The sequence below is a fragment of the Oncorhynchus mykiss genome, chromosome 31, assembly GCF_013265735.2.
Source record: "Oncorhynchus mykiss isolate Arlee chromosome 31, USDA_OmykA_1.1, whole genome shotgun sequence".
Classification (NCBI taxonomy): domain Eukaryota; kingdom Metazoa; phylum Chordata; class Actinopteri; order Salmoniformes; family Salmonidae; genus Oncorhynchus; species Oncorhynchus mykiss.
Window position 1 is genome coordinate 13934114 of NC_050571.1, and position 19387 is coordinate 13953500.

The following is a 19387-nucleotide window of genomic DNA, read 5'->3' on the forward strand; positions in this document are numbered from 1 at the left end:
TTCGATCACAAGGCTTGGTTTTTGCTCTGACATGCACTGTCAACTGTGGGACTTTATATAGCCAGGTGTGTGCCTTTCCAAATCATGTCCAATCAATTGAATTTACTACAGGTGGACTCTAATCAAGTTGTAGAAACATCTCAAGGATGATCAATGGAAACAGGATGTATCTGAGCTCAATGTTGAGTCTCAAAGCAAAGGGTCTGAATACTCATGTAAATTAGGTGTGTCTGTTATTTATTTTTAATACATTTGCAGATTTCACTTAGTTTTCTTTATGGGGTATTGTGTGTAGATTTTTGAAGATTTTTTATTTATTCAACCAATTTTAGAAAATGGCTGAAAGGTAACACAATGTGGAAAAGTCAAGGGGTCTGAATACTTCCCGAATGCAGTGTACATCTAAGGGGACTCAGAGTAGCTATTTATGTTACACTTAAGCCTAACAAGGTTCTCTGACATCACTTTTGCCACAAGAGAAAAGGTTATACTTCCAAATATATGAAGAGGAACATTTCCTGTACACGTCTAATGTGACATTCACTGTCATTAGTCGCAGATACAGTATGTAATTGCCCCAGGTTGTGAGTGACAGCTGGCATCAAGATTGGCCCTCAGGCCTTGCTGAGTCAAACCCCTGTGGACCCTCATTTTCTCAGGGCAGGTAGGCTGGCAGAATGTGCCTGTGCGTGTGTAGAGTGAGAGAGAGAGAGGAAGCGATTCTCAAAACCTTCCATAACAAAGCCATCACCTACAGAGAGATGAACCTGGAGCAGAGTCCCTCCCCTAAGCAAGCTGGTCCTGGGGCTTTGTTCACAAACACAAACACACCCCACAGAGCCCCAGACAGCAACACAATTAGACCCCACAGAGCCCCAGGACAGCAGCACAATTAGACCAAATCATGAGAAAACAAAAAGATAATTACTTGACACATTGGAAAGAATTAACAAAGAAACAGAGCAAACTAGAATGCTATTTGGCCCTAAACAGAGAGTACACAGCGGCAGAATACCTGACCACTGTGACTGACCCAAACTTAAGGAAAGCTTTGACTATGTACAGACTCAGTGAGCATAGCCTTGCTATTGAGAAAGGCCGCCGTAGCCAGATCTGTCTCTCAAGAGAAGACCGGCTATGTGCACACTGCCCACAAAATGAGGTGGAAACTGAGCTGCACTTCCTAACCTCCTGCCAAATGTACGACCCTATTAGAGAGACATATTTCCCTCAGATTACACAGACCCACAAAGAATTTTGATAAACTCCCATATCTATAAGAAAAGGTCAACCAGTGAAGAACAAACATTATTGTAAATACAACCCTTATTTATGCTTATTTATTTTCCCTTTTGTTCTTTAATGATTTGCATATCTTTACAACACTGTACATAGCTTTAATATGACATTTGAAATGTCTCATTTCCTTTGGAACTTTTGTGAGTGTAATGTTTACTATTCATTTTTGATTGTTTATTTCACTTTTGTATATTATCTACTGCACTTGCTTTGAATATGTAAAACATATGTTTCCCATTTCAACAAAGCCCTTTGAATTGAAGAGAGAGAGAGAGAACACGTCAGAGAAACCCAACCCAGCACAGCTCTAACTTGACTTAAACACCTTACGTTACATTACAGATCAGCTTGTGTGGGGTGTTTTAGATGTAAAACTACCAAGCGGTGTTTCTGCAGCATTACTGCATCTCTACTGTCTACCAGTAATGGAGGATCAGACTAGACATAGTTACCACTGGATGTTGAAACCAGCCAGTGACAACATGAGGGCTGTGGGGGGGTTATATTAAAGAGATGGTCATTATTACTGGCTCAGAACAATGTGTGTGTGTTTACACTCCCCTGATGTTTATGGTCTGAAGACTCATTTAAGGTGTGTGTGTGTGTGTGTGTGTGTGTGTGTGTGTGTGTGTGTGTGTGTGTGTGTGTGTGTGTGTGTGTGTGTGTGTGTGTGTGTGTGTGTGTGTGTGTGTGTGTGTGTGTGTGTGTGTGTGTGTGTGTGTGTGTGTGTGTGTGTGTGTGTGTGTGTGTGTGTGTGTGTGTGTGGAATGGACGTGCCTGAGCTTGTGTTTTGTAAAGCATCTCTGGAATTTGGCTGCTCTTCCTGTCCCCTTCAGTCTGTCTCTCACACAGTAGTGACCTGGCTAGTAGTGGTTGACTTTCCCCAGTTCAAATCCCCAGTATAAGTGTATTAGTGGATGGTAGTTACACAGACAGAAAGACAGACGCAGAGAGACAGAGAGAGAGCGAGACAGACAGATGTAGAGAGAGAGAGAGACAGACGCAGAGAGAGCGAGACAGACAGACGCAGAGAGAGCGAGACAGACAGACGCAGGGAGAGAGGGACAGAGACAGACAGACAGAGAGAGGAAGACAGACAGACAGACAGATGCAGAGAGAGAGACAGACAGACAGACGCAGAGAGAGAGAGGGACAGAGAGTCAAATGTGATTAATTCCACATCCAGCAGTTGAACCAATTACCCCGGCTGGATATGAAGAGTTGTTAATGTCAATCTTCCAACATTGAATCATCCTCTCCTCTAGCAACAGCCAAATGAGAGTACAGACACTGGGCACGTTGCAGTGTGTCACCGTTTGGTAGGGAACGTAGCCTAACCTGAACCTAATAAGATTCAAAATAAATATCTGTATTAGACCTATAAACCAGGTATAACCCAGGTGTAACCCGGGTATAACCTAGGTATAACCCAGGTGTAACCCAGGTGTAACCTAGGTATAACCCAGGTATAACCCAGGTGTAACCCAGGTATAACCCAGGTGTAACCCAGGTGTAACCCAGGTATAACCCAGTTGTAACCCAGGTATAACCCAGGTATAACCCAGGAGCTTGGCACAAACGGGTACAAGGGATAAATCCATGTCTACCTGTACACTTTAGCCCACCAACTTAACATTGATGTTCTGTTCATGTTTGCCAACACCTTTGAATCTGAAAAAACACAATTTGTTAGGAAGTTAATTGAAAGCTGTGTGTGTGTGTGTGTGTGTGTGTGTGTGTGTGTGTGTGTGTGTGTGTGTGTGTGTGTGTGTGTGTGTGTGTGTGTGAGAGAGCTACACTTCCTAACCTCCTGCCAAATGTATGACCACATTAGAGAGACATATTTCCCACAGATCACACCCACAAAGAATTTGAAAACAAATAAAACATTGATAAACTCCCATATCTGTTAGGTGAAATACCAGTGTGCCATCACAGCAGAAAGATTTGTGGCTCGTTGCCATGAGAAACTGGCAACCAGTGGAGAACAACACCATTGTAAATACAACCTATATTACCTGTTTTACTTATTTCCCCTTTCTTACCTCAACTACTTGAACAACACTGTACATAGCCAATTATATAACATTTGAAATGTCTAATTTATTTGAAACGTTTTGTGAGTATAATGTTTACTGATGTTCCATTTTGAGAGAGAGAGTCAGAGAGAGAGAGAGAGTCAGTGAGAGAGAGAGAGTCAGTGAGAGAGAGAGAGTCAGAGAGAGAGAGAGAGTCAGAGAGAGAGAGAGAGTCAGAGAGAGAGAGAGAGTCAGTGAGAGAGAGAGTCAGTGAGAGAGAGAGAGTCAGTGAGAGAGAGAGAGTCAGAGAGAGAGAGAGAGTCAGAGAGAGAGAGAGTGTCAGAGAGAGAGAGAGAGTCAGTGAGAGAGAGAGAGTCAGAGAGAGAGAGAGAGTCAGTGAGAGAGAGAGTCAGAGAGAGAGAGAGTCAGAGAGAGAGAGAGAGTCAGTGAGAGAGAGAGAGAGTCAGTGAGAGAGAGAGAGTCAGAGAGAGAGAGAGAGTCAGAGAGAGAGAGAGAGTCAGTGAGAGAGAGAGAGTCAGAGAGAGAGAGAGAGTCAGAGAGAGAGAGAGAGTCAGAGAGAGAGAGAGAGTCAGAGAGAGAGAGTCAGTGAGAGAGAGAGAGTCAGAGAGAGAGAGAGAGTCAGAGAGAGAGAGAGAGTCAGTGAGAGAGAGAGAGTCAGTGAGAGAGAGAGAGTCAGAGAGGGAGAGAGAGTCAGAGAGAGAGAGAGAGTCAGTGAGAGAGAGAGAGTCAGAGAGAGAGAGAGAGTCAGAGAGAGAGAGAGTCAGTGAGAGAGAGAGAGTCAGAGAGAGAGAGAGAGTCAGTGATTGTGTTTCAAGGCCTATGCCAGGCGGTAAATCTGCCCAGGTCAATCAAGTAGAAGCCAACTACTGAAAACAACTGGACGGAACATTTTCTCCAGTCCACTCAAGATTTGTGGCCAAGGTTTAAAAGGATTTTTACCCCACCTCCTACCCCCACAAGTGATTGCATCAGTAGACATCAGTAACGCACATACATACTGTACATACACACATATACACACACACACTCCATCAATAAGCACAGGGCTTGGATCATTACTTACCTTGGTCTTGACATTCTACACCTGGTGGCTTTTCCAATAGTTTCAGTCTGAGGAGATTTCACAGCTTCTCCCTCCATCCACCCCACTCTTTTTCTCTCTCTTCCTCCATCGATTTGTTTTCCAAAGTCTTTCTTTGGCTGATTTAAAAAGGAACTAATTGTAAGAAAAAAAAGAATAATACATTATGGCCTTGCTCTTGCATTTCAAAAATGATGGTACAAAAAAAATACAAAAAAAACCAGTTTGTTTTTCTTTGGATTATCTTTTAACAGATCTAATGTGTTATATTCTCCTACATTCTTTTCACATTTCCACGAACTTCAAAGTGTTTCATTTCAAATGGGACCATGAATATGCATATCCTTGCTTCAAGGCCTGAGCTACAGGCAGTTAGATTTGGGTATGTCATTTTAGGTGGAAATTGAAAAAAGGGGAGGATCCTTAAGAGGATTTATAATTATAATTATTCTAAAATTGATTAAATAAAAAAAATCCTCATCAACCTACACACAATACCACATAATGACAAATAGAAAATAGTTTTTTAGAAAAAACTGAAATATCTTATTTACATAAGTGTTCAGACCATTTGCTATGAGACTGGAAATTGAGCTCAGGTGCATCCTGTTTCCATTGATCATCCTTGAGATATTTCTACAACTGGATTGGAGTCCACCTGAGGTAAATTCAATTGATTGGACATGATTTGGAAAGGCACACGCCTGTCTGTATTAGGGCTGACCTCAATTAATCGACTGATCAATTGTTTGGTCGTTAGGCTGTTGGTTGACCAAAATTGTTTTAGTTGAGCGGTAACAAATGTGTATATTTGTGCCCATCTCAGTGAACTAATCCATTGTGGAGGCCAAGACTGAAAGCCAAGTTATGCTTGATCCCAAAATGGTTGAAGGGTGTGACGCAAATGCCTCCAGGGGCCAAATTGACCTCCATACCGTACCGCATCTCCATGCGCCTCCCAAATGTTATAATAATGCAGAGGGCTCTGTATAGCTCTGCATTGACATGATTGGTTTACGGTAGGTGGAGGCGGTACATCCTGTAGAAAACATCAACTCACTTCTTTGACAACAGCTCTGCACTGCTCCGCGAAGCAACAAGTATAAATGCCCTGACTTCTGCTGAGGCCGTATTACCGTAAATGCTGCAGACGTCGGATTGGCCACGCACCTAGATGCACAATGCACTTCTCTCTCCAGAATGCGCTCTCTCCCGTCAATTTGTGCACATTCATTGTTTCATAAGTTAATTGTTTGCATTTGTTTGTTACTGTCTATCAATACTCCATTCAGCACACTACTGTGCAAAAGTTTGGGGTCACATAGAAATGTCCTTATTTTTGAAAGAAAGGTCTATCAAAATAACATCAAATTGTAACATAGGTTGTGCACTGGCAGCGTCATTAAAAAGTACCCACAAAACACCCGTCTCAACCGTGAAGAGGTGACTGGCCTTCTAGGCAGAGTTGCATAGAAAAAGCCATATCTCAGACTGGCCAATAAAAATGTAATATTAAGATGGGCAAAAGAACACAGACTCTGGACAGAGGAACTCTATCTATAAGTCCAGCATCCCGGAGTCACCTCTTCTCTGTTGACGTTGAGACTGGTGTTTTGCGGGTGCTATTTAATGAAGCTGCCAGTTGAGGACTTGTAAGGCTTCTGTTTCTCAAACTAGACACTCAAATCTACTTGTTTTTTCACATGAAATAGCCTTCATTTCTCAGAACAAGAACAGACTGACGAGTTTCAGAAGAAAGTTCCTTGTTTCTGGCCATTTTGAGCCTGTAATCGAACCCATAAATGCTGATGCTACAGATACTCAACTAGTCTAAAGAAGGACAGTTTTATTGCTTCTTTAATCAGCAAAACAGTTTTCAGCTGTGCTAACAAAATTGCAAAAGGGTTTTCTAATGATCAATTAGCCTTTTAAAATGATAAACTTGGATTAGCTAACACAACGTGCCATTGGAACACAGGAGTGGTAGTTTCAGATAATGGTCCTCTTCACGCCTATGTTGATAGTCCATAAAAAATCTGCCGTTTCCAGCTGCAATAGTAATTTACAACATTAACAATTCATATACTGTATTTCTGATCAATTTGATGTTATTTTACTGGACAAAAAATGTGTTTTTCTTTCAAAAACAAGGAAAAGTCTAAGTGACCCCAAACTTTTGAACGGTAGTGTATATCACCTGTGATGATATTTACCATGAATTCCTATTTCTCAACGTCAATGTTTGTTCCTTTGGTTACGGTCATTTCTGTTACTGCATTCAATATTATTATTCCAGTCTTCCTTTTATCACTGTATTGTTGTTTCAGTCTCTCAGTCTCTCAGTCCCTGCTTTGATGCACCTGTACTGACCTCGCCTTCTGGATTATAGTGGGGTGAACAGGCAGTGGCTCGGGTGGTTGTTGTCCTTGACAATCTTTTTGGCCTTCCTGTGACATCGGGTGGTGTAGGTGTCCTGGAGGGCAGGTAGTTTGCCCCCGGTGATGCGTTGTGCAGACCTCAGCCTTGCGGCTGTGGGCGGAGCAGTTGCCGTACCAGGCGGTGATACAGCCCGACAGGATGCTCTCGATTGTGCATCTGTAAAAGTTTGTGAGTGTTTTTGGTGACAAGCCGAATTTCTTCAGCCTCCTGAGGTTGAAGAGGCGCTGCTGCGTCTTCTTCCCCACGCTGTCTGTATGGGTGGACCATTTTAGTTTGTCCGTGATGTGTATAATACATTAATTGAAGCTGTTTCACGAAAATGTACATATAAAAACCATAAATGGCACACAGATCTGGAGAAATGGTAAGATAAATTGTCATTCCACTTGAGAAAGGTTGCCAACTCCTCATGTAGCCTATTACCAGCAACTTCAGCAGAGTAATGGCAAGTAATGGCAGAATCTGTGAAAGCCAGCAGGAGCGAGAGGAGAATAGTTGGGTCAGGTTACGTTTTTTTAATTCTGGTTATCTAGATCTCTGGTGCCCTCTTGAGGATTTTGTCTTATTTCATCAAACTATAATCTTAAAGCATCAGACAAGCTCACATACATAGGGTGTGTCTATAAAAGGAAAAATACACGTTAAAAAAACTTGGTTGAAAGAACAGGCATCTTTCGGTCAACCAAGATTTTTTTTTACAGCCCAAGTCTATGTAAGTTCCCACAGTTGGCAGTGCATGTCAGAGCAAACACCAAGCCATGAGGTCGAAGGAATTGTCCGTAAAGCTCCGATTGTGTCGAGGCACAGATCTGGGGAAGGGTACCAAAACATTTCTGCAGTATTGAAGGTCCCCAAGAACACAGTGGCCTCCATCATTCTTGGAACCACCAAGACACTTCCTAGTGCTGTCCCCCTGGCCAAACTGAGCAATCGGGGGAGAAGGGCCTTGGTCAGGGAAGTGACCAAGAACCCGACGGAAGATACTCCTCAGTAAAAGGCACATGACAGCCCGCTTTCAGACCATGAGAAACAAGATTATCTTGTCTGATGAAACCAAGATTGAACTCTTTGGCCTGAATGCCAAGCATCAAGTCTGTGGGAAACCAGGCACCGCACATCACCTGGCCAATACCATCCCTATGGTGAAGCATAGTGGTAGCAGCAGCATACTGTGGGGATGTTTGTCAGCAGCAGGGACTAGGAGACTAGTCAGGATGGAAGGAAAGATGAACAAAGCAAAGTACAGAGAGATCCTTGATGAAAACCTGCACCAGAGCGCTCAGGACCTCAGACTGGGGCAAAGGTTCACCTTCCAACAGGACAACGACCCTCAGCACAAAGCCAAGACAAGGCAGGAGAGTGGCTTCGGGACAGGTCTCGATCCTTGAGTGGCACAGCCAGAGCCAGGATTTGAACCCGATCAAACATCTCTGGAGAGACCTGAAAATAGCTGTGCAGCGATGCTCCCCATCCAACCTGACAGAGCTTGAGAGGATCTGCAGAGAAGAATGGGAGAAACTCCTCAAATACAGGTGTGCCAAGCTTGTAGAGTCATACCCAAGAAGATTTGAGGCTATAATCCCTGCCAAAGGTGCTTCAAGTACTGAATAAAGGGTCTGAATATTTATGTAAATGTGATATTTCAGTTTTGTATTTTTAATACATTTGCAAAAATGTATAAAAATCTGTTTTTGCTTTGTCATTATGAGGTATTGTGTGTAGATTGATGAGGGAAAAGTCAAGGGGTCTGAATACCTCCCGAATGCACTGTAGATCCGTATTTGAAATGAGAATGACTCGACCTACTTTATAAAACTAGGATGCTACTGGTCACCAGATGACTCTGGTAGAACGGACAATGTGTCAGTATCATCAGAACGGATGAGCAAATGCAGGTGCTACTTGTTCATCAGTTTAGGGTTAAGGTTAGGGGTCAGGGTTAGTGGTTGAATCTGTATGATAGCGGATGAAGGTTGTAGTAGTCAGAGTGGAATGTTTTAGGGAAGGGAAATAGTTAGGCTAGCTAGCTCATTAATATAAACATGAGCTTTCCGAGTATCTCTCTCTTTGATCTCCCTCTGGCTGAGAGCCTTCAGCTATACAGCTATAGTGGCTTTCTCTTCTCTCTCTCTGTGTCTCACTCTCCCTCCCTTTCTTTTTCTCTCTCTCTCTCTTTCTCTCTCTCTTTCTCTTTCTCTCTCTCTTGCGCTCTCTCCCGCTTTCTCTCTCTCTCTTTCTTTTTCTCTCTTTCTTTCTCTCTCTTTCTCTTTTTTTCTTTCTTTCTTTCTCTCTGTCTCGCTGTCACTCTCTCTCACTCTCTCTCTCTGTCTCTGTCTCGCTGTCACTCTCTCTCTCTCTCTCTCTCTCTCTCTCTCTCTCTCTCTCTCTCTCTCTCTGTCTCTGTCTCTGTCTCGCTGTCACTCTCTCTCTCTCTCTGTCTCTGTCTCTGTCTCGCTGTCACTCTCTCTCTCTCTCTGTCTCGCTGTCACTCTCTCTCACTCTCTCTCTCTCTCTCTCTCTCTCTCTCTCTGTCTCTGTCTCTGTCTCGCTGTCACTCTCTCTCACTCTCTCTCTCTGTCTGTCTCGCTGTCACTCTCTCTCTCTCTCTCTCTCTCTCTCTCTGTCTCTGTCTCTGTCTCGCTGTCACTCTCTCTCTCTCTGTCTCTGTCTCTCACCATTTACATAATTATTGAGGCCACCAATTGAAGCCACCAGTACATCACTTGATAAATGTTGATTACACTGGGGGGAAACATGGGAGATGTTGAAGCAGCTGCTCCCTACCTAGCCAGACAGAGTACTGTGTGTGTGCATGTGCACATACACACTAGAGCTGGACGTCCATATTGTGATAAATTGCTTGAATTGATAATAAATAGAACGAAACGTTTATAACAGTAATGTGCTCCACAGTTTATAACAGTAATGTGCTCCACAGTTTATAACAGTAATGTGCTCCACAGTATAACAGTAATGTGCTCCACAGTTTATAACAGTAATGTGCACCACAGTTTATAACAGTAATGTGCTCCACAGTTTATAACAGTAATGTGCTCCACAGTTTATAACAGTAATGTGCTCCACAGTTTATAACAGTAATGTGCTCCACAGTTTATAACAGTAATGTACACCACAGTTTATAACAGTAATGTGCTCCACAGTTTATAACAGTAATGTACACCACAGTTTGTAACAGTAATGTCCTCCACAGTTTATAACAGTAATGTGCTCCACAGTTTGTAACAGTAATGTGCTCCACAGTTTATAACAGTAATGTGCTCCACAGTATAACAGTAATGTGCTCCACAGTTTATAACAGTAATGTGCTCCACAGTTTATAACAGTAATGTGCTCCACAGTTTATAACAGTAATGTGCTCCACAGTTTATAACAGTAATGTGCTCCACAGTTTGTAACAGTAATGTGCACCACAGTTTATAACAGTAATGTGCTCCACAGTTTATAACAGTAATGTCCTCCACAGTTTATAACAGTAATGTGCACCACAGTTTGTAACAGTAATGTGCTCCACAGTTTGTAACAGTAATGTGCACCACAGTTTATAACAGTAATGTGCTCCACAGTTTATAACAGTAATGTGCTCCACAGTTTATAACAGTAATGTGCTCCACAGTTTATAACAGTAATGTACACCACAGTTTATAACAGTAATGTGCTCCACAGTTTATAACAGTAATGTGCTCCACAGTTTATAACAGTAATGTGCACCACAGTTTATAACAGTAATGTGCACCACAGTTTATAACAGTAATGTGCACCACAGTTTATAACAGTAATGTACACCACAGTTTATAACAGTAATGTGCTCCACAGTTTATAACAGTAATGTGCACCACAGTTTATAACAGTAATGTGCTCCACAGTTTATAACAGTAATGTGCTCCACGGTGTATAACAGTAATGTGCTCCACAGTTTATAACAGTAATGTGCACCACAGTTTATAACAGTAATGTGCTTCACAGTTTGTAACAGTAATGTACACACCAGTTTATAACAGTAATGTACACCCCAGTTTATAACAGTAATGTACACCACAGTTTATGACAGGAATGTGCTCCACAGTTTATAACAGTAATGTGCTCCACAGTTTATAACAGTAATGTACACCCCAGTTTATAACAGTAATGTACACCACAGTTTATAACAGGAATGTGCACCACAGTTTATAACAGTAATGTGCTCCACAGTTTATAACAGTAATGTGCTCCACAGTTTATAACAGTAATGTACACCACAGTTTATAACAGTAATGTGCTCCACAGTTTATAACAGTAATGTGCTCTACAGTTTATAACAGTAATGTACACCACAGTTTATAACAGTAATGTGCTCCACAGTTTATAACAGTAATGTGCTCCACAGTTTATAACAGTAATGTACACCACAGTTTATAACAGTAATGTACACCACAGTTTATAACAGTAATGTACACCACAGTTTATAACAGTAATGTACACCACAGTTTATAACAGTAATGTGCACCACAGTTTATAACAGTAATGTGCTCCACAGTTTATAACAGTAATGTGCTCCACAGTTTATAACAGTAATGTGCTCCACAGTTTATAACAGTAATGTGCTCCACAGTTTATAACAGTAAGGTGCTCCACAGTTTATAACAGTAATGTGCACCACAGTTTATAACAGTAATGTGCACCACAGTTTATAACAGTAATGTGCTTCACAGTTTGTAACAGTAATGTACACCCCAGTTTATAACAGTAATGTACACCCCAGTTTATAACAGTAATGTACACCACAGTTTATGACAGGAATGTGCTCCACAGTTTATAACAGTAATGTGCTCCACAGTTTATAACAGTAATGTACACCCCAGTTTATAACAGTAATGTACACCACAGTTTATAACAGGAATGTGCACCACAGTTTATAACAGTAATGTGCTCCACAGTTTATAACAGTAATGTGCTCCACAGTTTATAACAGTAATGTACACCACAGTTTATAACAGTAATGTGCTCCACAGTTTATAACAGTAATGTGCTCTACAGTTTATAACAGTAATGTACACCACAGTTTATAACAGTAATGTGCTCCACAGTTTATAACAGTAATGTGCTCCACAGTTTATAACAGTAATGTACACCACAGTTTATAACAGTAATGTACACCACAGTTCATAACAGTAATGTACACCACAGTTTATAACAGTAATGTACACCACAGTTTATAACAGTAATGTGCACCAGAGTTTATAACAGTAATGTGCTCCACAGTTTATAACAGTAATGTGCTCCACAGTTTATAACAGTAATGTGCTCCACAGTTTATAACAGTAATGTGCTCCACAGTTTATAACAGTAAGGTGCTCCACAGTTTATAACAGTAATGTGCACCACAGTTTTTCCTTTAAACTGCTACTACTAGTTTGATGGTTGTAGCCATCAATTGTTCCATTAACTATCACCCATATTAGCAAACTCATTTCATTTCCAACTTCTCATTTCTCTAGTATAGGCTACTTATCGTAATGATATCAGGTAAATGCCTAAGCAATACGCGGTCGGTGTCGATCATTTTCTGTTTATCTTCCCAGCTTTAATATACACTTTGTGGTGTGTGTGCGCAGGTTCATACATAAATTATGCTGTGTGTGTGTGTGTGTGTGTGTGTGTGTGTGTGTGTGCGTGTGTTGCTGGCTCTATTTTGGGACAGACTGAGAAGTGACCTGGCCTGGTTTTATGATTACAGCAGTGTTTCTGCAGCATTACTGCATCTCTACTGTCTACCAGTAATGGAGGATCAGACTAGACATAGTTACCACTGGATGTTGAAACCAGCCAGTGACAACATGAGGGCTGTGGGGGGGTTATATTAAAGAGGTGGTCATTATTACTGGCTCAGAACAATGTGTGTGTGTTTACACTCCCCCGATGTTTATGGTCTGAAGACTCATGTGTGTGTGTGTGTGTGTGTGTGTATGTGTGTGTGTGTGTGTGTGGTTAAAGGCCATAGTGTGTGTTTATCCTCGTGGAAAGAGAAAGGGGTCAACAGGGTGGAATCAATAGAGATCCTTAATGAGCGGAGAGAGGGAGGAATGGAGAGAGAGAGAGAGAGTAGAGGGAGGAATGGAGAGAGAGAGAGAGGAGAGGGAGGAATGGAGAGAGAGAGGAGGGGGAGGAATGGAGAGAGATATAGGAGAGGGAGGAATAAAGAGAGCGGATGGAGGAATGAAGGGGAGGGAGGGAGGGGGAATAAAGAGAGAGGATGGAGGAATGGAGGGGGAGGAATGGAGGGGGGAATAAAGAGAGAGGATGGAGGAATGGAGGGGAGGGAGGGAGGGGGAATAAAGAGAGAGGATGGAGGAATGGAGGGGGAGGGAGGGAGGGGGAATAAAGAGAGAGGATGGAGGAATGGAGGGGGAGGGAGGGAGGGGGGAATAAAGAGAGAGGATGGAGGAATGGAGGGGGAGGGAGGGAGGGGGAATAAAGAGAGAGGATGGAGGAATGGAGGGGGAGGGAGGGAGGGGGAATAAAGAGAGAGGATGGAGGAATGGAGGGGGAGGGAGGGGGGAATAAAGAGAGAGGATGGAGGAATGGAGGGGGAATAAAGAGAGAGGATGGAGGAATGGAGGGGGAGGGAGGGAGGGGGGAATAAAGAGAGAGGATGGAGAAATGGAGGGGGAGGGGGGAATAAAGAGAGAGGATGGAGAAATGGAGGAAGTCTCCTCCCTCTGACTCTGTAATTGTTTTAAGTAGTTCAGAACATCCCAGAAAAACCACTAGACTATGTATGGCCAATCATTCCTCACATTCTGCCCATTAAAGATCAAAAACAAGGTCAACTTTGCATTAGTATTGTTGAACAGATGCCGGAAGCTAGCACGTAGGTTAGCATGACATACCATACAGTCATTAATATGACCACTGAATAACCAGTGTGCTATAGTAGGTTACACTCTACTGTATAGTCATTGATATGACCACTGAATAACCACAGTGGATGGTTACACTGGTTACACTGTACTGTATAGTCATTAATATGACCACTGAATAACTATAGAAGGCGTGGTCAATAGGATGCGCTGACTGAATTGATCGTGTTATTTGAAAGAAATCGGAAGGGAAATAATAAATCAATTGGATACGGTAAGGGAAAGGAACGCCTTCAACCGTCTTCTGCATTTAAACCAACCCCTCTGAATCAGAGAGGTGCAGAGGGCTGCCTTAATGGACATCCACGTCTTCAGCCCCCGGGGAACAGCGGGTTAACTGCCTTAATGGACATCCACATCTTCAGCCCCCGGGGAACAGCGGGTTAACTGCCTTAATGGACATCCACATCTTCAGCCCCCGGGGAACAGCGGGTTAACTGCCTTAATGGACATCCACGTCTTCAGCCCCCGGGGAACAGCGGGTTAACTGCCTTAATGGACATCCACGTCTTCAGCCCCCGGGGAACAGCGGGTTAACTGCCTTAATGGACATCCACATCTTCAGCCCCCGGGGAACAGCGGGTTAACTGCCTTAATGGACATCCACGTCTTCAGCCCCCGGGGAACAGCGGGTTAACTGCCTTAATGGACATCCACGTCTTCAGCCCCCGGGGAACAGCGGGTTAACTGCCTTAATGGACATCCACGTCTTCAGCCCCCGGGGAACAGCGGGTTAACTGCCTTAATGGACATCCACGTCTTCAGCCCCCGGGGAACAGCGGGTTAACTGCCCTGGTTATAAAGGCACATCCTTGCTCGTCTCTGCTGCCTGAATCAAAGCACCCTGCCTCTTTATCAGACAAATAGGATTTACTGTAGTCAGTAGCATCACAGAGGGAGAACACACACACACACACACACACACACACACACACATACACAGTTACATAACAAGCTTCTGATGGTGGATATGTTCTCTGCTCCTCTTCCCCAAGAGGCTCACTCACACACACACGCGCGCACACACGCACACACACACACACACACACACTCTACATCTGTAATCTTCTCTTTTAGCTTACATCTCGTTTCTACCATTTCAAAAAGCATGAGGTGTCTCTGACAGGAAGAACATGCGTTATGTGGGATTTGAAGGCTTTAACAACTGTAGGAAAGTGTTGTGGTTATGTTTAGTGTTGTTCTATGATGAGCTAGTAGTAGAGTGTGGTTGAACCGTATGGTTGTTGTGCACTATGCCATGGTTTAACCTACACTTATTACTACCAGATCACAGTTTAGCTGGCTTAGTAAAAACGTGTTGATTTTTCCATTTAGCTGGCTTAGTAAAAACGTGTTGATTTTTCCATTTAGCTGGCTTAGTAAAACGTGTTGATTTTTCCATTTAGCTGGCTTAGTGTTGATTTTTACATTTGGTGTGTCGTGAAAAATTCGAAAGATTTTTAGGTCGGTCACTGACTAAAAAAAACTGCCTCGACACACACACACACACACACACACACACACACACACACACATACACACACACACAGCTGATGACAGAGAAGTGGCACATGTCAAGTCATGCCCTGAGAGAGGAGATATAAAGCCAGACAGGGAAAAAGACAGGAGGAGTTTGACTAGAATTCACATCAACAACAGACTAGTAACTAGGGTAAAGGCTATGGGGGAATACTGAGGAAGACAGAGGGAATGGGACCACCTCATTAAGAATCATGATACTAGTTATTATGCTTTATTAACCACTAGAGTGCAGGAGTTAAGTGATCAGAGGAAGACAGACAGAGAGCTGAAAACTGTAAACAATCCAATAAAGTGTGGACTTGGTCTTGGATATGATGGTTCGTGTTGCCATAGAGATAAGATATTACAGTTAGAAGGTGAATAGGAGGTTATCATGGTGATGATGGTTCGTGTTGCCATAGAGATAAGAATTACAGTTAGAAGGTGAATAGGAGGTTATCATGGTGATGATGGTTCGTGTTGCCATAGAGATAAGATATTACAGTTAGAAGGTGAATAGGAGGTTATCATGGTGATGATGGTTCGTGTTGCCATAGAGATAAGATATTACAGTTAGAAGGTGAATAGGAGGTTATCAAGGTGATGATGGTTCGTGTTGCCATAGAGATAAGATATTACAGTTAGAAGGTGAATAGGAGGTTATCATGGTGATGATGGTTCGTGTTGCCATAGAGATAAGATATTACAGTTAGAAGGTGAATAGGAGGTTATCATGGTGATGATGGTTCGTGTTGCCATAGAGATAAGATATTACTGTTAGAAGGTGAATAGGAGGTTATCATGGTAATGATGGTTCGTGTTGCCATAGAGATACGATATTACAGTTAGAAGGTGAATAGGAGGTTATCAAGGTGATGATGGTTCGTGTTGCCATAGAGATAAGATATTACTGTTAGAAGGTGAATAGGAGGTTATCATGGTAATGATGGTTCGTGTTGCTATAGAGATACGATATTACAGTTAGAAGGTGAATAGGAGGTTATCATGGTGATGATGGTTCATGATGCCAAATATATTTTACAGGGTTCTGAATAAGTTTGTTTATGTCCATTCTCTGATTCTCAACCTCTTTCTTCCTCTCTTCTTTGCTCTCTTCCTCTACCTCAAGAGTTCTCCACGTGGCCACCCTGTCCTGTAACCAATGGCAACATCGGTCCAGACCCTTCCTCTGAGCCGTGACCCCAGCAAGACATTCCGTGACCCCTACTCGACCCCTACCCGGCCCACAGCCCTACTGGCCCGGTGCAGTATGGGTAGTGTAGGTAGCCTAGTGGAGCGCCCGGACGCGTCCCCAGCTAAAGGCAGCCGGGCCGTGCCCCAGGTGGGACCCAGACAGACCAACAGGTTATTAAAGAAAGGCTTCAACCAGAGAGAGCTGCTCAACTACCTCAACATCACCAGGTTAGTGAGCTCTCTGATAGGCACAAAATGGCTGCCATGTTTCATCAACATCACCAGGTTAGTGAGCTCTCTGATAGGCACAAAATGGCTGCCATGTTTCATCACCCAGATGGGTGCTACATTAGAGAGTATGTATTCTCTATGTATTCCATAAAGTACAGACAAAGTGGTAAAGAGTTGTCTGTTTCAAATAGAAGGCATTAATGATGCTCTTGGGTAATAACATCACCTGTTATTCCATAGCAGTGTTGTTAGTGCTGCTGCCAGGTGGGTGCCACACATAGTGAGCTGGTAGGAGGTGTGAATCCTACCATTCAGAAAGTATTCAGACCCCTCCCCTTTTCCACATTTTGTTACATTACAACCCTATTCTAAAATGTGTTCAATTGTTTTTTCCCCCTCATCAATCTACACACAATACCCCAAAATATCAAAGCAAAAACTGTTTTGTAGAAATGTACAGCAAAAGTACAGTACCAATCCCAAAGTACAGACACTCCTACTAATTAAAGTTCTACATAGAATAATAGTGAAGACATCAACACAATGAAATAACACATATGGAATCATGTAGTAACCAAAAAAGTATTAAACAAATCAAAATATATGTTATATTTTTAATTCTTCAAAGTAGCCACCCTTTGCCTTGATGACAGCTTTGCACACTATTGGCATTCTCTCAACCAGCTTCACCTGGAATGCTTTTCTAACAGTCTTGAAGGACTTCCCACACATGCTGAGCACTTGTTGGCTGCTTTTCCTTCACTCTCTGGTCCGACTTATTACAAACTATCTCGATTGGGTTGAGGTCGGGTGATTGTGGAGGCCAGGTCATCTGATGCAGCAATCCATCACTCTCCTTCTTGGTCAAATAACTCTTACACAACCTGGAGGTGTGTTTTCGATCATTGTCCTGTTGAAAAACAAATGATAGTCCCACTAAGTGCAAACCAGATGGGATGGCGTATCGCTGCAGAATGCTGTGGTAGCCATGCTGGTTAAGTGTGCCTTGAATTCTAAATAAATCACTGACAGTGTCACCAGCAAAGCACCCCCACACCATCACTCCTCCTCCTCCGTGCTTAACTCTAATGAACTTATCCTCTGCAGCAGATGTCCCTCTGAGTCTTCCTTTCCTGTGGCAGTCCTCATGAGAGCCAGTTTCATTGTAGCGCATAATGGTTTTTGCTGCTGCACTTGAAGAAACTTTCAAAGTTCTTGAAATCTTTCTTAAGGTAATGATGGACTGTCATTTGTCTTTGCTTATTTAAGATGTTCTTGCCACAATATGGACTTGGTCTTTTAACAAATAGGGCTAGCTTCTGTATACCTTGTCACAATAAAACTGATTGGCTCAAACGCATTAAGAAGGAAATAAATTCCACTGTAACGGTTTTCTGTATGTGAAGGAGAGTCGGACCAAAATGCAGCGTGTAGATTTCGATCCATGTTTTAATGAACAAACGTAAAACACGAATCAATACAAACACTACAAAAATAAAGGACGTAATGAACGTAACGAAAACCTAAACAGCCTATCTGGTGAAAACACATAGACAGGAACAATCACCCACAAACACACAGTGAAACCCAGGCTACCTAAATATGGTTCCCAATCAGAGACAATGACGAACACCTGCCTCTGATTGAGAACCATATCAGGCCGAACATAGAACTGGACAAACTAGACATGTAACATAGAATGCCCACTCAGATCACACCCTGACCAACCACAACATAGAAATATACAAAGTAAACTATGGTCAGGGTGTGACATCCACAAATTAACTTTTAACAAGGCACACCTGTTAATTGAAATGCATTCCATGTGACTACCTCATGATGCTGGTTGAAATAATTCCAAGAATGTGCAAAGCTGTCATCAAGGCAAAGGGTGGTTACTTTGAAGAATCTCAAATATAAAATGTTTGTCTAACATTTTTTTGGTTACTTCATGATTCCATGTGTTATTTCATAGTTTTGATGTCTTCAATATTATTCTACAATGTAGAAAATAGTAAAAAATAAATAAAAAGCACAGTTGCTGTATCCAAATATTTATATTAGTACTGTATAAAAAATAAAATCTGACATTTACATAAGTATTCAGGCCCTTTACTCAGTACTTTGTTGAAGCTCCTTTGGCAGCGATTGCAGCATCAAGTATTCTTAGGTATGACACTAAAAAATTGGTGCACCTGCATTTGGGGAGTTTCTCCCATTCTTCTCTGCAGATCCTCTCAAGCTCTGTCAGGTTGGATGGGGACCGTTGCTCCATAGCTATTTATAGTTCTCTCCAGAGAAGTTCAATCCGGCTCAAGTCCGGCCACTGGCTTGGCCACTCAAAGACATTTAGAGATTTGTCCCAAAGCCACTCCTGTGTTGTCCTGGTAGAGTGCTTAGGGTCGTTGTCCTGTTGGAAGGTGAACCTTCACCCCAGTCTGAGGTCTTGAGTTCTCTGGAGCGGGTTTTCATCAAGGATCTCTCTGTACTTTGCTCCGTTCATCATTCACTCGATCCTGACTAGTCTCCAAGTCCCTGCCGCAGAAAAACATCCCCACAGCATGATGCTTCCACCACCATGCTTCACCATAGGGATGGTGACAGGTTTCCTCAGGACGTGACGCTTGGCAATTAGGCCAAATAGTTCAATCTTGGTTTCATCAGAC

At 42.6% G+C, this 19387-nt stretch overlaps 1 protein-coding gene across 1 annotated transcript in view; it reads left to right on the forward strand.

Moving 5' to 3' along the window:
- n4bp3 (NEDD4 binding protein 3) overlaps positions 1–19387 on the forward strand; it is a 99312-nt gene that overhangs the window by 30967 nt on the left and 48958 nt on the right. The window contains exon 2 of the mRNA XM_036969944.1: positions 16426–16718. Within this exon, the coding sequence (XP_036825839.1) occupies positions 16459–16718 (260 nt within the window). The 5' untranslated portion in view covers positions 16426–16458. The remainder of the gene's footprint in view (positions 1–16425; positions 16719–19387) is intronic.